Source organism: Oncorhynchus mykiss, chromosome 7, assembly GCF_013265735.2.
Source record: "Oncorhynchus mykiss isolate Arlee chromosome 7, USDA_OmykA_1.1, whole genome shotgun sequence".
NCBI classification, from domain to species: Eukaryota; Metazoa; Chordata; class Actinopteri; order Salmoniformes; family Salmonidae; genus Oncorhynchus; species Oncorhynchus mykiss.
In genome coordinates, this window is record NC_048571.1 from 6,662,950 (window position 1) to 6,688,271 (window position 25,322).

Genomic DNA, 25,322 nt, shown 5'->3' on the forward strand with positions numbered 1-25,322 from the left:
GGAGCTAGATAGCAGGGGCTGGAATAGGGCTATGGTTGGAGCCTTGGCATCCATTAGGAGCTCAATGTTAGTCCTCCTTCCCCCTCAATGGGTTTCTGTCGTGTTCCTGCTGCAGTTATACACTACAGTATAACTGAAACATGAGTCCTTGTGGCATACATACAGGCCAATAAGGGGTTCTCTCTCGCTCCTACTTTTGAATTGTTTGTCCTCTCTCTGACCAGAGTGGTGAGTTTATGTGTGATGGATATTCGGCTGGAGCGGGAAGGAACTGCATTACCGAGATATGATAGCATAATAAAGCTGTCATCTCTGTAGTAAATGTGTTATGGAAATGCGTTGTGGCTGGAGAAGACAAAGGAAGCGACCAACGCTGTGTTATGTAGGCACAGAGATGAATGACCTGGTGAAGCTACAGTTTATCTTAGTTAGCTTTTATAAGGAAAATATAAATCTATTGTGTGGATAAATCCAGAGCTATATATAGCCCTAGTTTCCCTCACAGTGCTACCTTACTGTAGAATCCTCTTTATTGTTCATCTAGACAAGATCGGTATGATACGTCTGGCATATTGATTGGTCTCCTCAATGCTTATATCTGGATTTAATATTAATGAGGAAATATTAGTTTGCATAATAGACATGTAATATAATCTCCCTAAATAGTCTACATGCAATACAAGTACTTTATATTCCAGTATAACTGGCCAAACACCATTCGTCAAGATAATTGACCTACATTTGGTAACAAAGGCGAGAAACATTATTTTCATTGTTTGGTGTGTCGCCCCCACCCCGACTGCTTAGAGAGGGTTTTATATTATTGTTATTAACAGTGCTTAACTGTGGAAATATAGGTCAATCTCTACAAAACCAGACACTCTTTCCAATGCTCTAGACATGATCATAAATCCTGTTTTGAATAGCTTACTTGTCATTGGTCAATGTTTAAGGTGGCTTATGAATCATCATTGTAAGAGAAAGGGATAATTGAGGAAAGTTAGGGTTATTGCTAGGTTTAGGGTTGAGTTGGGGTGTGTACATGAAGCTAGGTTTAGGGTTGAGTTGGGGTATGGACATGAAGCTAGGTTTAGGGTTGAGTTGGGGTGTGGACATGAAGCTAGGTTTAGGGTTGAGCTGGGGTGTGGACATGAAGCTAGGTTTAGGGTTGAGTTGGGGTGTGGACATGAAGCTAAGTTTAGGGTTGAGCTGGGGTGTGGACATGAAGCTAGGTTTGGGGTTGAGCTGGGGTGTGGACATGAAGCTAGGTTTGGGGTTGAGCTGGGGTGTGGACATGAAGCTAGGTTTGGGGTTGAACCGGGGTGTGGACATGAAGCTAGGTTTAGGGTTGAACCAGGGTGTGGACATGAAGCTAGGTTTAGGGTTGAGCTGGGGTGTGGACATGAAGCTAGGTTTAGGGTTGAGCTGGGCCAGGGTGTGGACATGAAGCTAGGTTTAGGGTTGAGCTGGGGTGTGGACATGAAGCTAGGTTTAGGGTTGAGCTGGGGCGTGGACATGAAGCTAGGTTTAGGGTTGAGCTGGGCCAGGGGGTAAACCCATATTACTCACACACTCTGTAAAATAAACAACTATTCTCTTTTCCTGTCAGTCTGTAAATACTCTGCCTGCAGGTTCAATGTTAGGTATTTTGAAGCGGTATTTGTTCCCTTAAAGTCTCTGCTTCAACTTATCTTGACTGTCATCAGGTTGACATGGGTAATCGATCAGTTATGTCTAGAATGGCTCAGGCAAAACACTATTTGTCATACAGAAGTGTACCTAAAGTTTTTCTCTGACTTGCACCATCCAATTACATTTATTAAAAGGGAATTTTCTGTCCAGAACTATTCATCTGTCAAGAAATAGACAGTTTTGTCATTTTAAATGAGAGACTTGTGTGTTAGAAGGTGCAAAGAGAGGGTCTGTCTGAGTATGTTTCCAGGGATCCCCTGAGGGGGTTGACTGGCTATAGGGAGAGGGCCTGGCTGGGTGTGTTTCCACGAGTCCCCTAAGGGGGTTGACTGGCTATAGGGAGAGGGCCTGGCTGGGTGTGTTTCCACAAGTCCCCTAAGGGGGTTGACTGGGTACAAGGAGCGGGCCTGGCTGGGTAGGTTACATGGTACTGGCCACAGGGAGGGCTTTGGGGGATGGCACAGACTTATCTACTCCAGACAGAGGACTGCAGATCAGTCTTAACAGGGATAGGGGTTGTCTCAATTGGAAAAATTAGATCTCCAATGTCCTCTGTGCTGAGCTGTTGTTTTCAGAGATGCAGCACAGGGAAACCAATACAGGTATTCACAGGGCCTGGAGTGTTCTGGTCCATGTTGAAGTGTGAGGGAGAGTGGATGAGGCTCTGATACGACAGCTTCTACTAGAGGTCGACCGATTATGATTTTTCAATTTCACCTTTATTTAACCAGGTAGGCTAGTTGAGAACAAGTTCTCATTTACAACTGCGACTTGGCCAAGATAAAGCATAGCAGTGTGAACAGACAACAACACAGAGTTACACATGGAGTAAACAATTAACAAGTCAATAACACAGTAGAAAGAAAAAAAATAGTCTATATACATTGTGTGCAAAAGGCATGAGGAGGTAGGAGAATAATTACAATTTAGCAGATTAACACTGGAGTGATAAATGATCAGATGGTCATGTGCAGGTAGAGATACTGGTGTGCAAAAGAGCAGAGAAGTAAAGAAATATAAACAGTATGGGGATGAGGTAGGTAAATTGGGTTGGCTATTTACCGATGGACTATGTACAGCTGCAGCGATCGGTTAGCTGCTCAGATAGCAGATGTTTGAAGTTGGTGAGGGAGATAAAAGTCTCCAACTCCAATTTGTTCCAGTCACAGGCAGCAGAGAACTGGAAGGAAAGGTGGCCAAATGAGGTGTTGGCTTTAGGGATGATCAGTGAGATACGCCTGCTGGAGCGCGTGCTCCAAATAATGAAACCTGTTCAATTTGGTTTAAATAATGCAAAAACAAAGTGTTGGAGAAGAAAGTAAAAGTGCAATATGTGCTATGTAAGAAAGCTAGTTCCTTGCTCAGAACATGAGAACATATGAAAGCTGGTGGTTCCTTTTAACATGAGTCTTCAATATTCCCAGGTAATAAGTTTTAGGTTGTAGTTATTATAGGAATTATAGGACTATTTCCCTCTATACCATTTGTATTTCATTAACCTTTGACTATTGGATGTTCTTATAGTCACTTTAGTATTGCCAGTGTAACAGTATAGCTTCCGTCCCTCTCCTCGCTCCTCCCTGGGCTCGAACCAGCAACATAACGACAACAGCCACCACATCGAAGCAGCGTTACCCATGCAGAGCAAGGGAAACAACCACCCCAAGGCTCAGAGCGAGTAGCGTGCGCTAACTAGCCAGCCATTTCACTTCGGTTACACCAGCCTCATCTCGGGAGTTGATAGACTTGAAGTCGTAAACAGCGCGATGCTTGACGCACAACGAAGAGCAGCTGGCAAAACGTGCTGTTTGAATGAATGTTTACGCCCCTGCTTCTGCCTACCACCGCTCAGTCAGATACTTAGATACTTGTATGCTTGTATGCTCAGTCAGATTATATGCAACGCAGGACACGCTAGATAATATCTAGTAATATCATCAACCATGTGTGTAATTAACTAGTGATTTTTTTTATAAGATAAGTTTAATGCTAGCTAGCAACTTACCTTGGCTTACTGCATTTGCGTAACAAGCAGTCTCCTTGTGGAGTGCAACGAGAGAGAGGCAGGTCGTTATTGCGTTGGACTAGTTAACTGTAAGGTTGCAAGATTGGATCCCCCGAGCTGACAATCTGTCGTTCTGCCACTGAACGAGGCAGTTAACCCACCGTTTCTAGGCCTTCCTTGAAAATAAGAATGTTCTTAACTGACTTGCCCAGTTAAATAAATATTAAATAAAGGTGTAAAAAAAAATATACAATTGGCAAATCGTCGCCCAAAAATACTGATTTCCGATTGTTATGAAAACTTGAAATCGGCCCTAATTAATCGGCCATTCCGATTAATCGGTCGACCTCTAGCTTCTACCACCAGGCCATCAGACTGCTGAACAGATAATCCTAGCTGTCTGCCTGCACAGACCTGCACCGTAGAGACTATTTGACCTCGCACTACACATCCAACCCATACACAGACACACTTACACAGACTGCTGTTCTATTATATCATATTTATTCGACTGAGTGATTTATACTTTTAAACAACATCAACAGAGACATTGCTTAACCAGGACAACAGGTTTCTGAATCGGATTCCTCCCATGTAGAATGTGCTCCAGGACAACAGGTTTCTGGATCAGATTCCTCCCATGTAGAATGTGCTCCAGGACAACAGGTTTCTGGATCAGATTCCCTCTCGTGTAGAATGTGCTCCAGGACAACAGGTTTCTGGATCAGATTCCTCCCATGTAGAATGTGCTCCAGGACAACAGGTTTCTGGATCAGATTCCTCCCATGTAGAATGTGCTCCAGGACAACAGGTTTCTGGATCAGATTCCTCCCATGTAGAATGTGCTCCAGGACAACAGGTTTCTGGATCAGATTCCTCCCATGTAGAATGTGCTCCAGGGCAACAGGTTTCTGGATCAGATTCCTCCCATGTAGAATGTGCTCCAGGGCAACAGGTTTCTGGATCAGATTCCTCCCATGTAGAATGTGCTCCAGGACAACAGGTTTCTGGATCAGATTCCCTCCCATGTAGAATGTGCTCCAGGACAACAGGTTTCTGGATCAGATTCCCTCCCATGTAGAATGTGCTCCAGGACAACAGGTTTCTGGATCAGATTCCTCCCATGTAGAATGTGCTCCAGGACAACAGGTTTCTGGATCAGATTCCCTCTCATGTAGAATGTGCTCCAGGACAATAGGTTTCTGGATCAGATTCCCTCTCATGTAGAATGTGCTCCAGGACAATAGGTTTCTGGATCAGATTCCCTCTCATGTAGAATGTGCTCCAGGACAATAGGTTTCTGGATCAGATTCCCTCTCATGTAGAATGTGCTCCAGGACAACAGGTTTCTGGATCAGATTCCTCCCATGTAGAAGGTGCTGCAGAATACACATAAAGAAGAAACGAAGATGGAGCCAGTCATTTCTCTCTCCACAGTGCAACCCTGTTAATTTACATTGCTGCCTGATTGATCGAATGGACACACAAATCATTTCTCACTGCCTTAAAAACCATACGCTCCATTAAGAGTGTTAGAATGTATACAGCTATGAGAAATGTCTAATGTATCTTCCATCACACACAAGCTAAATGATGGGTATGTCAGGAGAAGGGGATAGTGAGCCTTAGCCTGTTTTCGTCTTTTAAGCTTGTCATGGCAAATAACTGTCAAGTGTCCTGTCAGAAGATGATATGAACACCAGCCCTGTTTTCACATTACTGAGACGTGTCCTAAGGGACATTGTGGACGTATCATTTATACTGTGTGGATAAGCACCGTTAAATGTTTCTGAGAGTTTTGTCTTTGAAATGGGCAACGTGCCATATTATAGATCCTGTAGGGGGGCCATATGTTCCCTATAGCCGCTTTCCCTCAACCTCGTCCTCTTTCGCTTTCTCTTTTTCTCTTTCTCTCTTTTTCTTTCTTTCTTGTTCTCTCTTCCTCTCCTTTAAAGAAAAATCTTTCTCCCTCCCATCTTCAAGTTCTGTCCTATTTTTGGTTCTGTATGTTCATTGGTTGAATATCTATAAGGGGAAAAGGTTAAGCCATTTATGTTGTAGTGTGGGCTGTCAGGTTGCTGTAGTGATGCACATTATATTCTAATGGAAGGAAAATGTTCCAGGAGCCAAATCTCAGCTGGCATTTGATGTGTGTCATTTTCCCTGGGAGAGAAATTGAGAAAATACCATTACTCCATCAGTATTGGTTATATAAACAATGTCAGGGGGCTTTATACTCTCTACTCCATAGTATACTATGATACACTACTGTATATACCAATATTGCATAACCTATTATGCTTCATGTTTGAAGCCGTGGAGCAATATAGATGCAAATTATTAGAGCCTAGCTTGTCCAATATAAAAATGTGTTCTTCCAATTTGTAGTCATAATCTTCCAATATTTTATGCTATAAAGAGATGTCATATTATAATAATGTATGGTTACCATGAGAAGATCCTTTGTAATCATGATGGGGATGATAATCAATACTTCCTCTGTTTTTCTCTCAACAGGAGAGAGGGAACTGATGAGTCAGAGGGGAGGATAGATGAGTGACAGACACTACTAGTGGGTTCCAGACACACAAATCCAAATCAAGAAGGTACATTCATCTTCCTCTCGTCACAACATGTTGTTCCCTGAACATTTCATAAAGGTACAGGACCACTCCTGTTCTTCTACATGAAAATGGAAACGTATTGCATGTGTAAAGGACAGGTAACACAATACTCTACTCAGCAAACTGGATGCAGTTTATCACAGTGGCATCCGTTTTGTTACTAAAACACCTTATACCACCCACCACTGCGACCTGTATGCTCTAGTCGGCTGGCCCTTGCTACAGATTCGTCGCCAGACCCACTGGCTCAAGGTCATCTACAAGTCCATGCTAGGTAAAGCTCCGCCTTATCTCAGTTCAATGGTCATGATAACAACACGCGCTCCAGCAGGTATATCTCACTGATCATCCCTAAAGCCAACACCTCCTTTGGCCGCCTTTCCTTCCAGTTCTCTGCTGCCTGTGACTGGAACGAATTGCAAAAATCGTTGGAGACTTTTAGCTCCCTCACCAACTTTAGACATCTGCTATCTGAGCAGCTAACCGATCACTGCAGCTGTACATAGTCTATCGGTAAATAGCCCACCCAATTTACCTACCTCATCCCCATACTGTTTTTATTTATTTACTTTTCTGCTCTTTTGCACACCAGTATCTCTACCTGCACATGACCATCTGATCATTTATCACTCCAGTGTTAATCTGCTAAATTGTAATTATTCGCCTACCTCCTCATGCCTTTTGCACACAATGTATATACTCTCTTTTTTTATTTTTTCCCCTACTGTGTTATTGACTTGTATATTGTTTACGCCATGTGTAACTCTGTGTTGTCTGTTCACACTGCTATGCTTTATCTTGGCCAGGTCGCAGTTGTAAATGAGAACTTGTTCTCAACTAGCCTACCTGGTTAAATAGAGGTGAAATAAAATAAAAAATAAAATATTGTTCCAAATGGAGCTCTGTTGAGTGTGTCAGTTAGTGAGTATTCTTTAGTCCTGTCATGTTCCCTGATTGGTCACATGCAGTATGTGCTACAGATGTGGGATCATAATTTGATCACCCTTTTCAAGGAGAACTTTGCTCCAATGCATAACATTTAAAACTAAGTGTATTTGAGGTTTAAAAAGGCTTCTGAAGTTTGTAATTTCCACTTAAACATTTTAGACTTTCAATTTATCAACCCCTACAAAAATGTCCATGAATTATAATCCACATAATAATTCACATTTCCTCTTGTTGAAGGATTTTTTTGTTCCTGCTTTAGCAAACAGTCTCAAATTTAAGATCCGACATTCAGGTCTTTATTTATTTGCAATCCGGTACAGTATGTGCGTCATTAATACCAAGGCCAAGGAGCTGAGTATGTCTTAGAGTAATGGTATAGCTGGGATATGTTCTCCCTTGGTTAGAAAAATAAGTCTTAACAGTGCCATCTTCGGCTTTGACAAATGTTTCTCAGAGAGTACTGAACTTGTAAAGTTCTCTTTATTTTTTTCTTTCTCTCCTTCTCTTTCTTTCTTTCTCCCTTTTTCTTATCCACTGGAAGTAAAAAGCAGGACCATAGTTTTAAACTTAGTTTAGTCTGTCCTTGCCCTCGAGGGCTTGTATTTTCTCAGCCTCTGAGAGAACCACTTCCCCTAGGAAATCAATGCTTGACAGTAAAATATGGTCACATTATGAATGTCTCGGTCTGGTATTCCGTGGGTAAAAGTCCTTATCATGCAAAAACAGCCATGAAGATTAGAGTGAAATTATTAAAAAGGGTTTAAGCCTTAAACGGTTCACCGGGAATCACTCAGTGAGATTTATAGACCTGCCTCATTATACTAGAGTGCTTTGTCTTGTCGTCTCTCACACACACACACACACACACTTCTCTACAAAGCAACGAAACGACTAGCTCAAGAACTTTGAGAGCGGCAGACATCAGTCATGGCCTCAAATCAACTTCACATTGCTCAACTTCACATAGCATAAAGGCACACGCCACCCCAAAACAACAGAACTACACTTCCCCCTCCAACCCATGACAACCATTGCCACATAACCTATCAGAAAGGAGAAGAGAAAAGAAAACGGGCCATAGTGTTTGAAACACCCTCCTCGCCGCCTCGCACCCGGCACTTGAAGCTGCCAATCGGATTTGTAATTTCCGCATGACTAAAGTAAGGTTGTGTCCCATAGGGCTCTGGTCAATAGCAGTGCACTATATAAGGAATAGGATGCCGTTTGAGACGCAGTCCAAGTAATTAGTATGAATGCTATTCTAATCTGGCTAATAAATGAGCACAGTAAAATAGGTTAGTTAAAAGGGGCAGTCTGCAGTTTGAAGCCCTCTCCCTCAGCCTTTTTAGCGAAACAGTGGTTGAATAATGGCTTTGTTATTGTTCCAATTGCAGATTGCCCCTTTAAGGGGGTTCTGAGTACCTCCTCTCTGGGAGTAGCTATGAATCTAATAGCCTTCATTAGTCGGAATGGGTCCTTGCCCTCGAGGTGGACACACACTGTTGTTGTCTTTCTAGGTCCCACATTCGTTTCCAGGAAGTGTCTGGATCATCATTTGAGTAGACAGTAGAGGCTAAATCCTAACTTCCGTCTAAGCTGAATTTTCACTTAGTCAGGCATCGATGTCAATGGGAGACTAAATATACATTTGACCCCAGTGGAATTTAGGATACTTGCATATGTGAGAACATCTTCTTGATGACTAACAATTGGGTGAAAAGTATTTGAGAAAACCAACCGATGTCTTTGAATTCTCTTCAATTATGTCAATTGATTCCGTCAATGGGTTTTCTAACTATGCATGTTATAGCACGTTTTATACTTCCTGGGTTTGTAGGATTGTCTTTCGACATTTCTTACAGTCATCGGTGCCGTGTACGGCCAATTCTTTTTAACTGTAATGGTTGCTATGTGACAGCCATAAGCAGTGACGGCCTCAATCACCCTGGCCCTGTTTTATTCTGAGTGAGGACAGACTAAACTCAGCTCCCACCAAAACACGTTCCCCCAAATGTAAATGACCTGTTCAGCATGGAGATTTGATCCATGGATCCCTATAATGGAAGATGATTTAATAAGAGGTTAATAAGGTTCCTGGAGGGAGGAAGACGATTTAATAAGAGCTTAATAAGGTTCCTGAAGGAAGGAAGACCATTTAATAAGAGGTTAATAAGGTTCCTGGAGGAAGGAAGACGATTTAATAAGAGGTTAATAAGGTTCCTGAAGGAAGGAAGACGATTTAATAAGAGGTTAATAAGGTTCCTGAAGGAAGGAAGACCATTTAATAAGAGGTTAATAAGGTTCCTGGAGGGAGGAAGACCATTTAATAAGGTTCCTGAAGGAAGGAAGACGATTTAATAAGAGGTTAATAAGGTTCCTGAAGGGAGGAAGACGATTTAATAAGAGGTTAATAAGGTTCCTGAAGGGAGGAAGACGATTTAATAAGAGGTTAATAAGGTTCCTGAAGGAAGGAAGACGATTTAATAAGAGGTTAAGGTTCCTGAAGGGAGGAAGACGATTTAATAAGAGGTTAATAAGGTTCCTGAAGGGAGGAAGACGATTTAATAAGAGGTTAATAAGGTTCCTGAAGGGAGGAAGACAATTTAATAAGAGGTTAATAAGTTTCCTGGAGGGAGGAAGACGATTTAATAAGAGGTTAATAAGGTTCCTGAAGGAAGGAAGACCATTTAATAAGAGGTTAATAAGGTTCCTGAAGGAAGGAAGACCATTTAATAAGAGGTTAATAAGGTTCCTGAAGGAAGGAAGTCACGTATTTTTTTCTCCTTTTTTTTTTCTCGTAACTTTAAAATGGCTTCCTGTCTAGTATTTTCAATTTAGATTTATCTGGTGTTACCATGCATCCATGGAAATCTAATTACACTTCCGTTATAGTCCATGTGCCACATTTAAAGTATTAAAGTATTTAAAGCATGTAAATTGAAAGTCGTTCACTCTCCAAGGCTTTGAGAGGATGGATAATACTACTTTGAGACACTTGTCAATGGAAGTGCATGATGGAAGTCCATTTTAATGGATCCTTTATGGGTTTATATGGTGTTGGATTGTCAGTGTATGACTGACATGTTATTGAATTGATGACAATGATTTCTGAGGTTGCCTCTTTGTATACGTGTAATGATGGTTCATTAATTTCTTCCCAATACCCTCAATCTGCAATAAATGTATTTTTGAAACTTCTGTACATGTTTTTCATGACAAGAATATCTATAATATGACATGTCTTGGCTACAGCCAGTATATTCATTTTTTACATGAGGTGTAGTCTCACCAAGAACAATGAACTGTGATGATGTCACCCATTGAATGAAATGACAATAACTGACCCTTGACCCTATGACTTTCTTTTTCAAAATCAATATTTTGGCTCCTTTGTGTCTGTCGTTAGACCATGCATTGATTCTAGCCTGTGGAGCTTAAGTACATGTTGTGATTTTGAGTCCGACTGTGTTGCCCTTAATTAATTCTTCATCTCAGACCCTGTTAGATTATGTCCCAACAAGACCAAAACAAAGCTGCTTATACAAAGCTAATTTAACACATATATTAGACGTAGTTAAACCTGTCTATCTGTGCCATGACATTTTTTTAAAGTGTCATTTAAATAAAAGAATGAGGTCATTTCAGAGGTTGGCGACAGTTTTTAGTTTCAGGGAGGAAAGACTTTTCTCTGTGTCTAAGAAGATGGAGGAGGAACCATATCAACTATGAAAGTCTCCACTGCATACAGATGTAGGCTGTTAATTTGATCACCCTGTTGCAGGACAACTTTCCTGCATTGTAGGATATTTTCAACTTGTAGTGTATTTGAGGTTAAAAAAGGCTTCTGGAGTTTGTAATTTCCACTTGGACATTTCAGACATGATTTTTCCCTTACACAAAATGTATCAACCCCTAGAAAATTGTGCATTAATTATAATTGACATTTCATGTTGCTGCAGCATTATTTTCCAGCTGTATCAAATTGGCTCAAATAAAGAGCCTACATTTGTACCTACATCCACAGCTGTCAGAAGTCTCCGTCCTACGATCTTAGTAAAAAGGTGAGGAACGTGGCAGTACGTTGAGAACTCAAGCTACTTGCAGCATGTCAGCCTTTTCGCTCCATCAGGCTAAGAAGCTGTAGTTGGTGAGGAATATAGGAAGACATTCCAGTTACACAAGAGTTTATGGCTGATATAGGGATTTTCCACCTACAAGTGCTACTGAACATGATAGTGGCCTTGGTTATACCTTTGGTAACGTTGATGGTAACGTCCATGGTGTGAGAGACCGTTCAGCTGAGTCACCACCAAGCCTCACTAGTTTACATCTCATCCACTTGTCATATAGGGAAGTGAAATCATGAAAAATGATAAACCTCTGACCTAATCGTTTGAACTGAAATGAACTGGTCTGGCGATATGGAATATGCTACATTCACAAGCAGACTGTTCACTAGTGTTACTCAAGGCAACATGTTTATTTTTGCAATTGTGTTAACAAAGGGATATTGTTGCTTTTCTGTGGGATGACTGGGTTTAAGGCATGACTGTTTAAGTCGAGCGCTGGCTAAAGCTTAGCATGGCTTGAATGATTGGATCAGGGATAATCGTATAGAGGTATACATTCTAAAGGCTGAACATTGTTTTTGGTAGAAGCAGAAATGTATTGAAAGAAATGTATTGTGTGTGTGTGGGGGGTTTACCACTAGGTGCATCCATGTGAATGAAGGTCACAATAGTCCTGTCCTCTGTCTCCAACCCATATTTCCTTTACCTACCAACACCATACCAAACGTCAATCTAGCTCCTGTTTCCTTTACCTACCAACACCAGACCAAACCTCCATCTAGCTCCTGTTTCCTTTACCTACCAACACCAGACCAAACCTCAATCTAGCTCCTGTTTCCTTTACCTACCAACACCAGACCAAACCTCAATCTAGCTCCTGTTTCCTTTACCTACCAACACCAGACCAAACGTCAATCTAGCTCCTGTTTCCTTTACCTACCAACACCAGACCAAACCTCAATCTAGCTCCGGTCTCCAGTCATTTAGCTTCACATTGATCTCTCACTGCACCAGTTAGCCTAGACAAGCCAATACAGATGGATGTCTCTCTCTGAGTGTGTCTCAAATAGCTCCCTATTTCCTGACGTGGTTTTGACCTGCTTTTGACCACGTGCCTTAATAACCTTTTTGGGATAGGGGGCAGCATTTTCACTTTTGGATGAATAGCGTGCACAGAGTGAACTGCCTCCTACTCTGTCCCAGATGCTAATATATGCATATGGGGGGGGGGGGGGGGGGGGGGGTTCCGCTAGCGGAACGGGGCTCAGGTCAACAGTAGTGCACTGAATAGGGTGCCATTTGGGACGCTGATCTCTCCTTCCCCAGCCATCCCCTAACCCACAGCCCCTCAATGTCCTTGACCTTGACTTGGTGGTGTTTTCTCCCTCCAGGCTCCTGATCCACTGCAGAGCCCAGGTCTCAGTACCACCATAGAAGCTATCACAGTATGAACAGAGCTTTCAACCGGAGAAAAGGTAACAGCTCACTGTATTCATTGAGTTCATTTGAAATAACACCATGTTTCTTATACACAAACAGCACAGTCTTTTGAAAGCATGTTGACCTCAAGTACTTACCCACTGGGCAAGACCTGGTTGAATCAACGTTGTTTCCATGTCATTTTTAATCAAATTTAATGTGATGACGTTGAATCAGAGTGGAAAACTGGATAAAAATAAATCAATGTAAGGGATTTTTTTTTTTAACCTAAAAATAATCAGATTTTTGGGGGGTTTGATTTCATGTTAGTTGACAACTGAACCAAATGTAAATCAAACTTTGACATTGAAATGAGGTCTGTGTCCAGTGGGTAGAGACATTTCATGTTGTACTTCTTTATGGAATATATGTGTTACTTACAGAACATAATGTAAAGGCAATTTGTACCTACTCAGGTCAATTTAATTCCTGATGAATAAATGTCTCAATTATCTCAATCTCTTCGTTAGTGTCTCTTTCTGTCGCTCTAGTAGTGTCTACACTTTACACTTACAGTACATGTGACTTCTGCTATCATAATACGAAGACGGCTCTAGACGCACAAAAGTGGCTTTGTCATCAGATTGTGTTCAGTTCTGTCTGACCACTTCAGGAGGTGGTCAGGGATGCATTGTGTGCAGATTTCTCCTCAGTCTGGATGCAGTCAGGCTACCGAAACGCATGGCGTGGGCGACGTCATCAGCACTCTTCCCACAAGTCTCCAGAAAACGTGTGTTTTGGGACTGAGAGGCACCGTTTCATTAGAATGTTGGCAGAAATATGTTCCTAGCATGTAGGGAACCTCTTTGCTGGCCTCAAATGGTATCCATCTAGCTAATATTTAGCATAACTCTAGCCAAATATTTTTTTCTAACTCGTTTGCAGTCCTTATTAGCTTGCTGGCTAGCTACAGTAGTTAGCTACTGCCATCAGCTGTTGTGGTGTTATCATATTTTGCCTATTCCGCCGTTTGTAGAATGCATACTTGATTTTGAATATTGTGCGGGAATGGACACTGTGGACACATTTTAAATGTAGACAGACGGATGACGTGTTTGGAATTCCATAATCAGAACACCATGATCAGAACTCCATAATCAGAACTCCATAATCAGAACTCCATAATCAGAACTCCATAATCAGAACTCCATAATCAGAACTCCATAATCAGAACTCCATTATCAGAATACAAAAGCTGCGTGAACTGTCAAGTCTAGACACAATCTCTCGTTCTCGCTTGCGCTCTCTAAGCTGCAAAAACTCTAGACATGGCTGGTTACATCTGTCAGTGGGCTGATACAGGTGTCTCTGACCTGATGTTTTACTAGACTAGTGACTTTCCTCCTTTCTTAATATGCGTGCACATACGCCGCCTCTGGCCTCCGATGCTCCACCGTCTTTACCTCACCACCAACGTCTGACCAGAGTTTCTCACTTAGCAGTCGCAGCAGAAGCTGGGTTTGGTGGTCTGAATATTTCATTAGGATGCTGTGAGGCACATTCTATTCTGTTGTCAACCCCACTCTACAAATGTCCACTCACTTTCCTGCTACTATTTTTAAACATCCATAATAGTGTGTGTGTGTACTGGATCTTAAAGCAGCCTCTACTGATGACAGTATTTCCAGGATTAGTTAGTAGACACATTGTTACTCTCCCAAAGTCCCATTTCATGTACACACTTTTCTTTATTTGTATTTTATTGTTAATTTTGTCATTTGTGATGTCTCCTATCTCAGAGACATATTTACATGGAGACCATCTGATGCAGCGAGGGTCTCCAAATGGGCCCTGGTCAGAGAGAGTGCACTGTATAGGGCCATACGTGTCGCATTTGAGACACTGCGTCTTTTATAGCCTTTCCTGTTGGTCGTAAACTGTAGAGACACATTGGCACTGAATGTGATTAATCAAGGTGAATGAAAAATATATAGTGTTTTCATGAGAACTATTCATTAGGTGTGGCTGTTCCATCCAGAAAGAGTGAGAAAGAGTTGGAATAAAATGAGGCTGTGTGCTTTCCTACCAGAAAAAAACACAATGCATTTTCTTTATATCTGAACCACAAACCTCACTCTCTTGTGTCCCTGTTATATTCATTTACATTAATATTACAGATCAACTTACAGTACAATCAGTGCCAATGTGTCTACAGTAGGCAGAACGAGCACATTTCCAACTGACTGAATGTGTTTCTCTTACACCAATACTACCTGATCTGTTCATTTACATTGAGTACAAAACATTAAGAACACCTTCCTAATATTGAGTTGTCACTATATGGAGATTACACTAATACTACCTGACCTCTATATGGAGAATACCCTAATACTACCTGACCTCTATATGGAGGTTACACTAATACTACCTGACCTCTGTATGGAGGTTACACTAATACTACCTGACCTCTGTATGGAGGTTACACTAATACACCTGACCTCTGTATGGAGGTTACACCAATACTACCTGACCTCTATATGGAGGTTACACCAATACTACCTGACCTCTATATGGAGGTTACACCAATACTACCTGACCTCTGTATGGAGTTTACACTAATACTACCTGATGTATCCCTCTGTATGGAGGTTACACTAATACTACCTGACCTCTGTATGGAGGTTACCCTAATACTACCTGACCTCTGTATGGAGGTTACACCAATACTACCTGACCTCTGTATGGAGGTTACACCAATACTACCTGACCTCTTTATGGAGGTTACACCAATACTACCTGACCTCTATATGGAGGTTACACCAATACTACCTGACCTCTATATGGAGGTTACACCAATACTACCTGACCTCTATATGGAGGTTACACCAATACTACCTGACCTCTGTATGGAGGTTACACTAATAATACCTGATGTATCCCTCTGTATGGAGGTTACACTAATACTACCTGATGTATCCCTCTATATGGAGGTTACACTAATACTACCTGATGTATCCCTCTACATGGAGGTTACACTAATACTACCTGATGTATCCCTCTGTATGGAGGTTACACTAATACTACCTGATGTATCCCTCTGTATGGAGGTTACACTAATACTACCTGATGTATCCCTCTGTATGGAGGTTACACTAATACTACCTGATGTATCCCTCTGTATGGAGGTTACACTAATACTACCTGATGTATCCCTCTGTATGGAGGTTACACTAATACTACCTGATGTATCCCTCTGTATGGAGGTTACACTAATACTACCTGATGTATCCCTCTGTATGGAGGTTACACTAATACTACCTGATGTATCCCTCTGTATGGAGGTTACACTAATACTACCTGATGTATCCCTCTGTATGGAGGTTACACTAATACTACCTGATGTATCCCTCTGTATGGAGGTAAAATCTGTATTCTCTCTCTCTCTCTCTGTGACCTTTCTGTAATCTCCATGGTTCTGTATGGAATGTGGAAGGAAGGCTTGAGCACATGGGGAGCAGTAGCCTTTGATGTTGGAACTCAACTCAGCGGGGCCACTGGTCTAATGCCAATGCTAAAAATTGCTGTGGTTACGTTACCTGTTATGTGAAGGTTAACATAGACACAGGCCTCATCGTTGATGGCATGTAGATAACTCCTGATACAAGACACTAGTTCCTCTTCTTGTTGTTGCATTAATGAAGATGAACACAATCACAGCAAATGCATCATTGGTTTGTCTGTTACCTTTTTAAAAATATTATTTGTTTGTTGTGCCATCACTTTCTATCTCATTATTTAGCTTATAGATACTGCAGACACTTTCTGGGGAAGATGAACCCGGTTCAGTTCTAATTCTGTATCTGTTTAAGGCTTGGATGGCAAAGAATTGTATATATGTTTTAAATCTTAAATATGTAACTTTTTTTCTGTATCAAATTTCAATACATGTATGTACGGTTTTAACCTTCATTTGTTTGTTTCAGATAAATCTGGAGGGATGACAGCCCCAGAGGCTTTGGCCAAGAATCACATAGTGTACAATGTCAAGGTAGGATCTTCTAATTAAACTTCTGCCAGGCGTTGAGCTCAGAGGGGAATAGCACCATCTACTGGACAGAAAATGATGTGCCGTTTTATCGTGTTGCAGTTCCTTGGCGTAACAGAGGTTGACCAACCAAAAGGCACAGATGTCATAAGGATAGCAGTGAGAAAGCTGAAGGTATGCTCTTAAGAATTTCCCCCAGTACTCAAACAATTTTGATTTTATAGGACCTTAGATGTGTCAATGTCATAACGTACCATCCAAGCCACTTCCTGTTCACCCCGCTATCATCCAGAAGGCGAGGTCAGTACAGGCGCATCAAAGTGAGCACCGAGACATTAAAAAACAGCTTCTACTGCATCTCAAGGCCATCAGACTAAATAGCCATCACTAGCACAGAGGCTGCTGCCTACATCCAGACTTGAAATCATTGGCCACTTTAATAAATGGAACACTAGTCACTTGAATAATGTTTTTAATTTAATAATGTTTACATATCTTGCATTACTCATCCTATATGCATGTTCGGCATTCTATACTATTCTACTGTATCTTAGCCGATGCCGCTCTGACATTGCTCAACCATATATTTATATGTTCTTAATTCCATTCCTTTACTTAGATTTGTGTGTATTGTTAGGTTGTGAAATTGTTAGATATTACTGTACTGTCGGAACTAGAAGCACTATAGCGCTACACCCGCAATAACATCTGCTAAACACGTGTATGTGACCAATAAAATTAGATTTTGATTTGACGTTTCAATCCTGCAGTTCCAAAGGCATATCAAGAAATCAGAGGGACACAAAACACCGAAGGTGGAGCTGCAGGTGTCCATCTACGGAGTGAAATTATTAGACCCCAAGACCAGAGTAAGTCCACTGTGAGGGGGCCTCATAATAGGCCCGATTCATTGGGTCTTTTGTGAAGAATAAACTCACCAAGCAGTCAGCCCTTACTAAAGCGGTCTCTGTCTTAATATTTTGTTTATGAGTAGAATTAGATGAAGCTCATTTATCTTCATTCATTATAGGATGTACAGCACAACTGTCAGCTTCATAGGATATCCTTCTGCGCGGACGACAAAACCGACAAGAGGATATTCACCTTCATCTGCACAGAGCCAGAGACCAAAAAACACATCTGTTATGTGTTCGACAGTGAGAAATGTGTAAGGAAAAAAAGTATAATTTAGTGTTTGTTTTTCATGAGTTTTTATATGGATTCTTTAGAGGTTATAATAACCTTCTATGAATCTTAGATGTCAATTTATCAGAAGTTAGTCCATAGTATGAGGTGACGGTGGAATGGTAGCATTATTGAATTCATCCTAGCTAGTTGTTTCAGGTTTAAAGAGGTGTTAGGGGTTTTCTTTTTAAGCTAGTAGTTCTGAAAATAGCGGTCAAGAGCAAAATAGGCCCCTGAAAATCGTGGACTACATCATATATGTGCAGCCCATCAAAGGGTACTTTCACTAGATGTTTGAGGATACCCATGATGCACTGGATTGCAGGCAGAGGAGATCACCGTCAGCATTGGGCGAGCATTTGACCTGGCGTACAGGAAGTTTCTGGAGTCTGGCGGGAAAGACGTGGAGATGAGGAAACAGATCGGCAGTTTGCAGAGGAGAGTAAGTCTGTGTTCCTTCTACAGTGGACTAATGTTGATCACAACTCTCTGGTGCACTATTTAATCATGGGGAATGTAGTGCCACATCCAAACATAACTAGAGCATGAAAAAGGCCTAACAAAATGGGACCTCTTAGATTATGATCTTGTGTTTGTTGACTTTAGATTCTGGAACTGGAAACTGAAAATTCCAAGTTGAAAGAACGACTTCAAGATCTAGAGGATCACATGGCAGATTGTCAAGGCTCGCCGGTAAATTAGCTACTAATCTAACAGTTTCTGTCTCACACTAATCTCTAGAAATGTCTGCCGTAACAATACCTTACCTTCCTGACATCAGTGATAACAAATTTCTTCTTCAAGTTTCTTCTTTCTCTGGCTGATTTCTCCTCAGCTTCTACACTTGAACTCTTCTAACGAGGCCCACATGCTGCCGAGTCCCTCATCGATGTTCTGGGGTGACAGTGTCAGCCTGAACGCCCTTTCCTTTCTAGAGATGTCCTCTGTGGCTCTAACCCCAGCCAGCTCTCCAGACTCCAGTATCTCCGCTGGTCTACTAACACCTCCACCCAGTAAACCTTCCCAGCCCAGGCTACCGCAGCATTATGGAGGTTGCTTACCTCGACCGCGAGTAAATAGCTACTTCTCTCTCGCTTTTCCTTACTACACTGCTAGAAGAAATTGCGCTATAGAGAAGCAAAGGGGTTCTATGGTTCACCTCATATACAGAGGTTATATACAATCACAGAAACGCCCTTATTTTGGACTGTGTGTGTGTGTGTGTAGTTATGACTTTAGCCTTAGTACGCCATCCAGCTGCCATTCAACCTCTTTGTATATGGTTGTTCCCCCCCCCCCCCTCAGGCATGGAGCACCATATCCAGGCGTCCCCCGACGGACGTTTTCGACATGGTTCCATTCTCCTCAGGGTCTCCTATGGCAAGGAAACCTGCCATCAATGGGTCCTCTCCTCCTCCTCCCTCCTTTTCCCCTCCTCCACCTCCTCCACATGTTTTCCTGAGAGAGAGAGGTGACTACTCTGCCGCACTATGCTCCTTTTTACATTATGTCGTAATGAAATTCATTGATAAACTGTTGTATTAGTATTTATACAATTGCATACAAGTTGTTCAATGAACAATTTCACACATACAGTATGCTGATTCAACTCCTGTCTTCCCTCTCTCTGCTGTGTATTTTTCCTCGTTCCCTCATCCTTCCATCTCTCCCCTCCAACAGGAACAGATATTTTGGGGGCGGAGCCTTTTGACCCGTTCCTCTGCAACACGTCCTTTCCTCCTGACGTCCAATCTAAACTGGATGAAATGCAGGTGTGTACATTCATCTGTAGGAACAGCAGTGTTTCTAGAGCGAGTACATGTCATGCTCATATTTACGTTAATAAGGGGCATATTACCTATAATGTCAAAGTACACAGGCATTATGTGCTCAGTCATTGGTGTAAGTAATAGCATTGCCTCCAAACAAATATAGCAAAGCTCTACCATTATGCTGATTAGCTGTTTATCAAAGGTAAAATACTGTATGCTTTGGCTGCGTTCCAATCGACATGGATTCTACCTTTTAGAATGGGACCCAGCCTTTCCAGAGTTTATACTGGACCCGTTTTATAAGAGTTGAATGTTCATCTTGTCATTATTTTAATGCCGTATACTGTTTACATGGTCTGAGTAAATATTTTACATATATTAAGTATAAACTCAGGAGAAAAAAAAACGTCAGTTTTTCAAGAGTAAAAATACAAATAACTTCACCGATCTTCATTGTAAAGGGTTTAAACACTGTTTCCCATTATTGTTCAATGAACCATAAACAATTAATGAACATGCACCTGTGGAACGGTCGTTAAGACACTAACAGATTACAGACAGTAGGCAATTAAGGTCACAGTTATGAAAACCTAGGACACTAAAGGGTCTCTGCTCATCTGGGTATCTGCTCATCTGTGTGAACGTGCCTTAGGAATGCTGCAAGGAGGCATGAGGACTGCAGATGTGGCCAGGGCAATAAATTGCAATGTCATTACTGTGAGACGCCTAAGACCGAGCAACAGGGAGACAGGACGGACAGCTGATGGTCCTCTCATTGGCAGACCACATGTAACAACACCTGCACAGGATCGGTACATCCGAACATCACACCTGCGGGACAGGTACTGGATGGCAACAACAACAACAACTGCCCGAGTTACACCAGAAACGCACAATCCATCCATCAGTGCTCAGACTGTCCTCAATAGGCTGAGATTGGCTGGACTGGGGGCTTGTAGGCCTGTTGTAAGGCAGGTCCTCACCAGACATCACTGGCAACAACGTCACCTATGGGCACAAACCCACCATCGCTGGACCAGACAGGACTGGCAAAAAGTGCTCTTCACTGACGAGTTGCGGTTTTGTCTCACCAGGGGTGATAGTCGGATTTGCGTTTATCGTCAAAGGAATGAGCGTTACACCGAGGCAGGATCGATTTGGAGGTGGAGGGTCTGTCATGGTCTGGGGCGGTGTGTCACAGCATCATCGGACTGAGCTTGTTGTCATTGCAGGCAATCTTAACGCTGTGCGTTACAGGGAAGACATCCTCCTCCCAAATATGGGAGGAGGTACCCTTGTGGTACCCTTCCTGCAGGCTCATCCTGACATGACCCTCCAGCATGACAATGCCATCGCACACAGAACAAGCAGTATGGCTGATTTCCTGCAAGACAGGAATGTCAGTGTTCTGCCATGGCCAGCGGAGAGCCTGGATCTCAATCCCATTGAGCACTTCTGGGACTTGTTGGATTGGAGGGTGAGGGCCATTCCCCCCAAAAAATGTCCGGGAACTTGCAGGTGCCTTGGTGGAGGAGTGGGGTAACATCTTACAGCAAATCTGGTGCAGTCCATTAGGAGGAGATGCACTGCAGTACTTAATGCAGCTGGTGGCCACCAGATACTGACTGACTTGATTTTGACCCCCCTTTGTTCAGGGACACATTATTCAATTTCTGTTAGTCACATGTCTGTGGAACTTGTTCAGTTTTTGTCTCAGTTGTTGAATCTTGTTATGTTCATAAATATTTATACATGTTACGTTTGCTGAAAGTAAACTCAGTTGACCGTGAGGACGTTTATTTTTTTGCTGAGTTTATAATCTAACAAGATTATGACCTACAGTTCATCTAACTATATATAATCTAACTGTAGATTGTAACCTACAGTTCATCTAACTATATATAATCTAACTGTAGATTGTAACCTACAGTTCATCTAACTATATATAATCTAACTGTAGATTGTAAATGACAGTATATAATCATATTCTCTCTCTTCACTGTGCAGCGTCAGCGACGGTTAGTTTACTCTCACCTATGTGTATGCTTCACAATGCCCATCACATATTTTTTCCCCATGAAACATGCATTCACATTTTCACTGATGTCTGCCTCTATTTATATCTCATGAAAATCAAATATGTACATAGAGGCCAACTGTCAAAGTACATTATGATTGTATCATACCATGTTTGCTCCCAGTCCTGCTAATTTCCTATCAATTAGCCATCATTTTGCTTTTGTCATAACATAGATTAAGTGTAGACCTGAATTAAAAAGCAAGGTTTCTTGAGAATCTCAATTGAGAATGTGTCTAGGATACTGGCCCGTAATTACAGCATTACTCATTGTTGTATAGGACACACTGCTCTAGACTTCTGTACTCTCTGGTTGGATCACTGACCTGTGTGTGTGTCTCTCTCTCTGAAGGAGGGGTTCAATATGGGACTAACCCTGGAGGGCACCATCTTCTCTCTGGACCCAGTGGACAGTCGCTGCTGACCACAACGCAACCCTAACATGGACAGTCGACGCTGACCACAACGCAACCCTAACATAGGACAGTCGACGCTGACCACAACGCAACCCTAACATGGACAGTTGATGCTGACCACAACGCATCCCTAACATGGACAGTTGATGCTGACCACAACGCAACCCTAACATGGACAGTTGATGCCGACCACAACGCGGACAGTTGATGCCGACCACAACGCATCCCTAACATGGACAGTTGATGCTGACCACAACGCAACCCTAACATAGGACAGTCGACGCTGACCACAACGCAACCCTAACATGGACAGTTGATGCTGACCACAACGCAACCCTAACATGGACAGTTGATGCTGACCACAACGCAACCCTAACATGGACAGTTGATGCTGACCACAACGCAACCCTAACATGGACAGTTGATGCTGACCACAACGCAACCCTAACATGGACAGTTGATGCTGACCACAACGCAACCCTAACATGGACAGTTGATGCTGACCACAACGCAACCCTAACATGGACAGTTGATGCTGACCACAACGCAACCCTAACATGGACAGTTGATGCTGACCACAACGCAACCCTAACATGGACAGTTGATGCCGACCACAACGCGGACAGTTGATGCCGACCACAACGCATCCCTAACATGGACAGTTGATGCCGACCACAACGCATCCCTAACATGGACAGTTGATGCTGACCACAACGCATCCCTAACATGGACAGTTGATGCTGACCACAACGCAACCCTAACATGGACAGTTGATGCTGACCACAACGCAACCCTAACATGGACAGTTGATGCTGACCACAACGCAACCCTAACATGGACAGTTGATGCTGACCACAACGCAACCCTAACATGGACAGTTGATGCTGACCACAACGCAACCCTAACATGGACAGTTGATGCCGACCACAACGCGGACAGTTGATGCCGACCACAACGCATCCCTAACATGGACAGTTGATGCCGACCACAACGCATCCCTAACATGGACAGTTGATGCTGACCACAACGCATCCCTAACATGGACAGTTGATGCTGACCACAACGCAACCCTAACATGGACAGTTGATGCTGACCACAACGCAACCCTAACATGGACAGTTGATGCTGACCACAACGCAACCCTAACATGGACAGTTGATGCTGACCACAACGCAACCCTAACATGGACAGTTGATGCTGACCACAACGCAACCCTAACATGGACAGTTGATGCTGACCACAACGCATCCCTAACATGGACAGTTGATGCTGACCACAACGCAACCCTAACATGGACAGTTGATGCTGACCACAACGCAACCCTAACATGGACAGTTGATGCTGACCACAACGCAACCCTAACATGGACAGTTGATGCTGACCACAACGCAACCCTAACATGGACAGTTGATGCTGACCACAACGCATCCCTAACATGGACAGTTGATGCTGACCACAACGCAACCCTAACATGGACAGTTGACGACCCCAATGCTTTCCTTTTTGTAGAAATAATTGAACTGGTAAAGAAGTATTTGTATAAAATCAATATTTCTGGGACTACAGAAAGGGAAAAAAGTATTTGATCACCTGCTGATTTTCTACATTTGCCCACTGACAAAGAAATGATCAGTCTATAATTTTAATGGAGGGTTTATTTGAACAGTGAGAGACAGAATAACAACAACAAAATCCAGAAAAACACATGTCAAAAATGTTATAAATTGATTTGCATTTTAATGAGGGAAATAAGTATTTTACCCCCTCTCAATCAGAAAGATTTCTGGCTCCCAGGTGTCTTTTATACAGGTAACGAGCTGAGATTAGGAGCACACTCTTAAAGGGAGTGCTCCTAATCTCAGTTTGTTACCTGTATAAAAGACACCTGTCCACAGAAGCAATCAATCAATCAGATTCCAAACTCTCCACCGTGGCCAAGACCAAAGAGCCCTCCAAGGGTGTCAAGGCCAAGATTAAAGTAAAGAACACAAGGCTGGAATGGGCTACAAGACCATCGCCAAGCAGCTTGGTGAGAAGGTGACAACAGTTGGTGCGATTATTCGCAAATGGAAGAAACACAAAAGAACTGTCCATCTCCCTCGGCCTGGGGCTCCATGCAAGATCTCACCTCGTGGAGTTGCAATGATCATGAGAACGGTGAGGAATCAGCCCAGAACTACACGGGAGGATCTTGTCAATGATCTCAAGGCAGCTGGGACCATAGTCACCAAGAAAACAATTGGTAACACACTACGTCATGAAGGACTGAAATCCTGCAGCGCCCGCAAGGTCCCCCTGCTCAAGAAAGCACATATACAGGCCCATCTGAAGTTTTCCAATGAACATCTGAATGATTCAGAGGACAACTGGGTGAAAGTGTTGTGGTCAGATGAGACCAAAATGGAGCTCTTTGGCATCAACTCAACTCACTGTGGTTGGAGGAGGAATGCTGCCTATGACCCCAAGAACACCATCCTCACCGTCAAACATGGAGGTGGAAACATTATGCTTTGGGGGTGTTTTCCTGTTAAGGGGACAGGACAACTTCACCGCATCAAAGGGATGATGGACGGGGCCATATACCGTCAAATCTTGGGTGAGAACCTCCTTCCCTCAGCCAGGGCATTGAAAATGGGTCGTGGATGGGTATTCCAGCATGACAATGACCCAAAACAAGGCCAAGGCAACAAAGGACTGGCTCAAGAAGAAGCACATTAAGGTCCTGGAGTGGCCTAGCCAGTCTCCAGACCTTAATCCCATAGAAAATCTGTGGAGGGAGCTGAAGGTTTGAGTTGCCAAACTTCAGCCTCAACCTTAATGACTTGGAGTTTTGCAAAGAGGAGTGGGACAAAAATCCCTCCTGAGATGTGTGCAAACCTGGTGGCCAACTACAAGAAACGTCTGACCTCGGTGGCCAAACCCTTGTTGGTAATCACAAAGTACTAAGTCATGTTTTGCACAGGGGTCAAATACTTATTTCCCTCATTAAAATGCAAATCAATTTATAACATTTTTGACGTGTGTTTTTCTGGATTTTTTTTGTTGTTATTCTGTCTCACTGTTCAAATA

General features: G+C 42.5%; 2 protein-coding genes across 4 annotated transcripts in view; both read left to right on the plus strand.

Moving 5' to 3' along the window:
- The window catches only part of LOC110495636 (PTB domain-containing engulfment adapter protein 1-like), a 33,511-nt gene extending 10,436 nt beyond the window's left edge, over positions 1–23,075 (plus strand). The window contains exons 2-13 of one of the 3 annotated variants that reach the window (XM_036982270.1): positions 6,215–6,303; positions 12,731–12,814; positions 16,742–16,806; positions 16,906–16,977; positions 17,574–17,672; positions 17,834–17,971; positions 18,314–18,430; positions 18,595–18,681; positions 18,824–19,060; positions 19,294–19,459; positions 19,669–19,760; positions 22,190–23,075. In XM_036982270.1, coding sequence (XP_036838165.1) covers positions 12,787–12,814; positions 16,742–16,806; positions 16,906–16,977; positions 17,574–17,672; positions 17,834–17,971; positions 18,314–18,430; positions 18,595–18,681; positions 18,824–19,060; positions 19,294–19,459; positions 19,669–19,760; positions 22,190–22,261 — 1,173 coding nt within the window. In that variant the 5' untranslated portion in view covers positions 6,215–6,303; positions 12,731–12,786 and the 3' untranslated portion in view covers positions 22,262–23,075. The remainder of the gene's footprint in view (positions 1–6,214; positions 6,304–12,730; positions 12,815–16,741; positions 16,807–16,905; positions 16,978–17,573; positions 17,673–17,833; positions 17,972–18,313; positions 18,431–18,594; positions 18,682–18,823; positions 19,061–19,293; positions 19,460–19,668; positions 19,761–22,189) is intronic. The other 2 variants (XM_036982271.1, XM_036982272.1) reach the window with 2 other exon arrangements.
- On the plus strand, positions 22,400–23,933 carry LOC118965338 (serine-aspartate repeat-containing protein I-like). The gene is made up of 4 exons (XM_036984393.1): positions 22,400–22,413; positions 22,526–22,854; positions 22,988–23,167; positions 23,301–23,933. The coding sequence occupies exons 1-4, from the start codon at positions 22,400–22,402 to the stop codon at positions 23,837–23,839; spliced, it is 1,062 nt and encodes a 353-aa protein (XP_036840288.1). The 3' UTR covers positions 23,840–23,933.
- Positions 23,934–25,322: the final 1,389 nt, after the last annotated feature.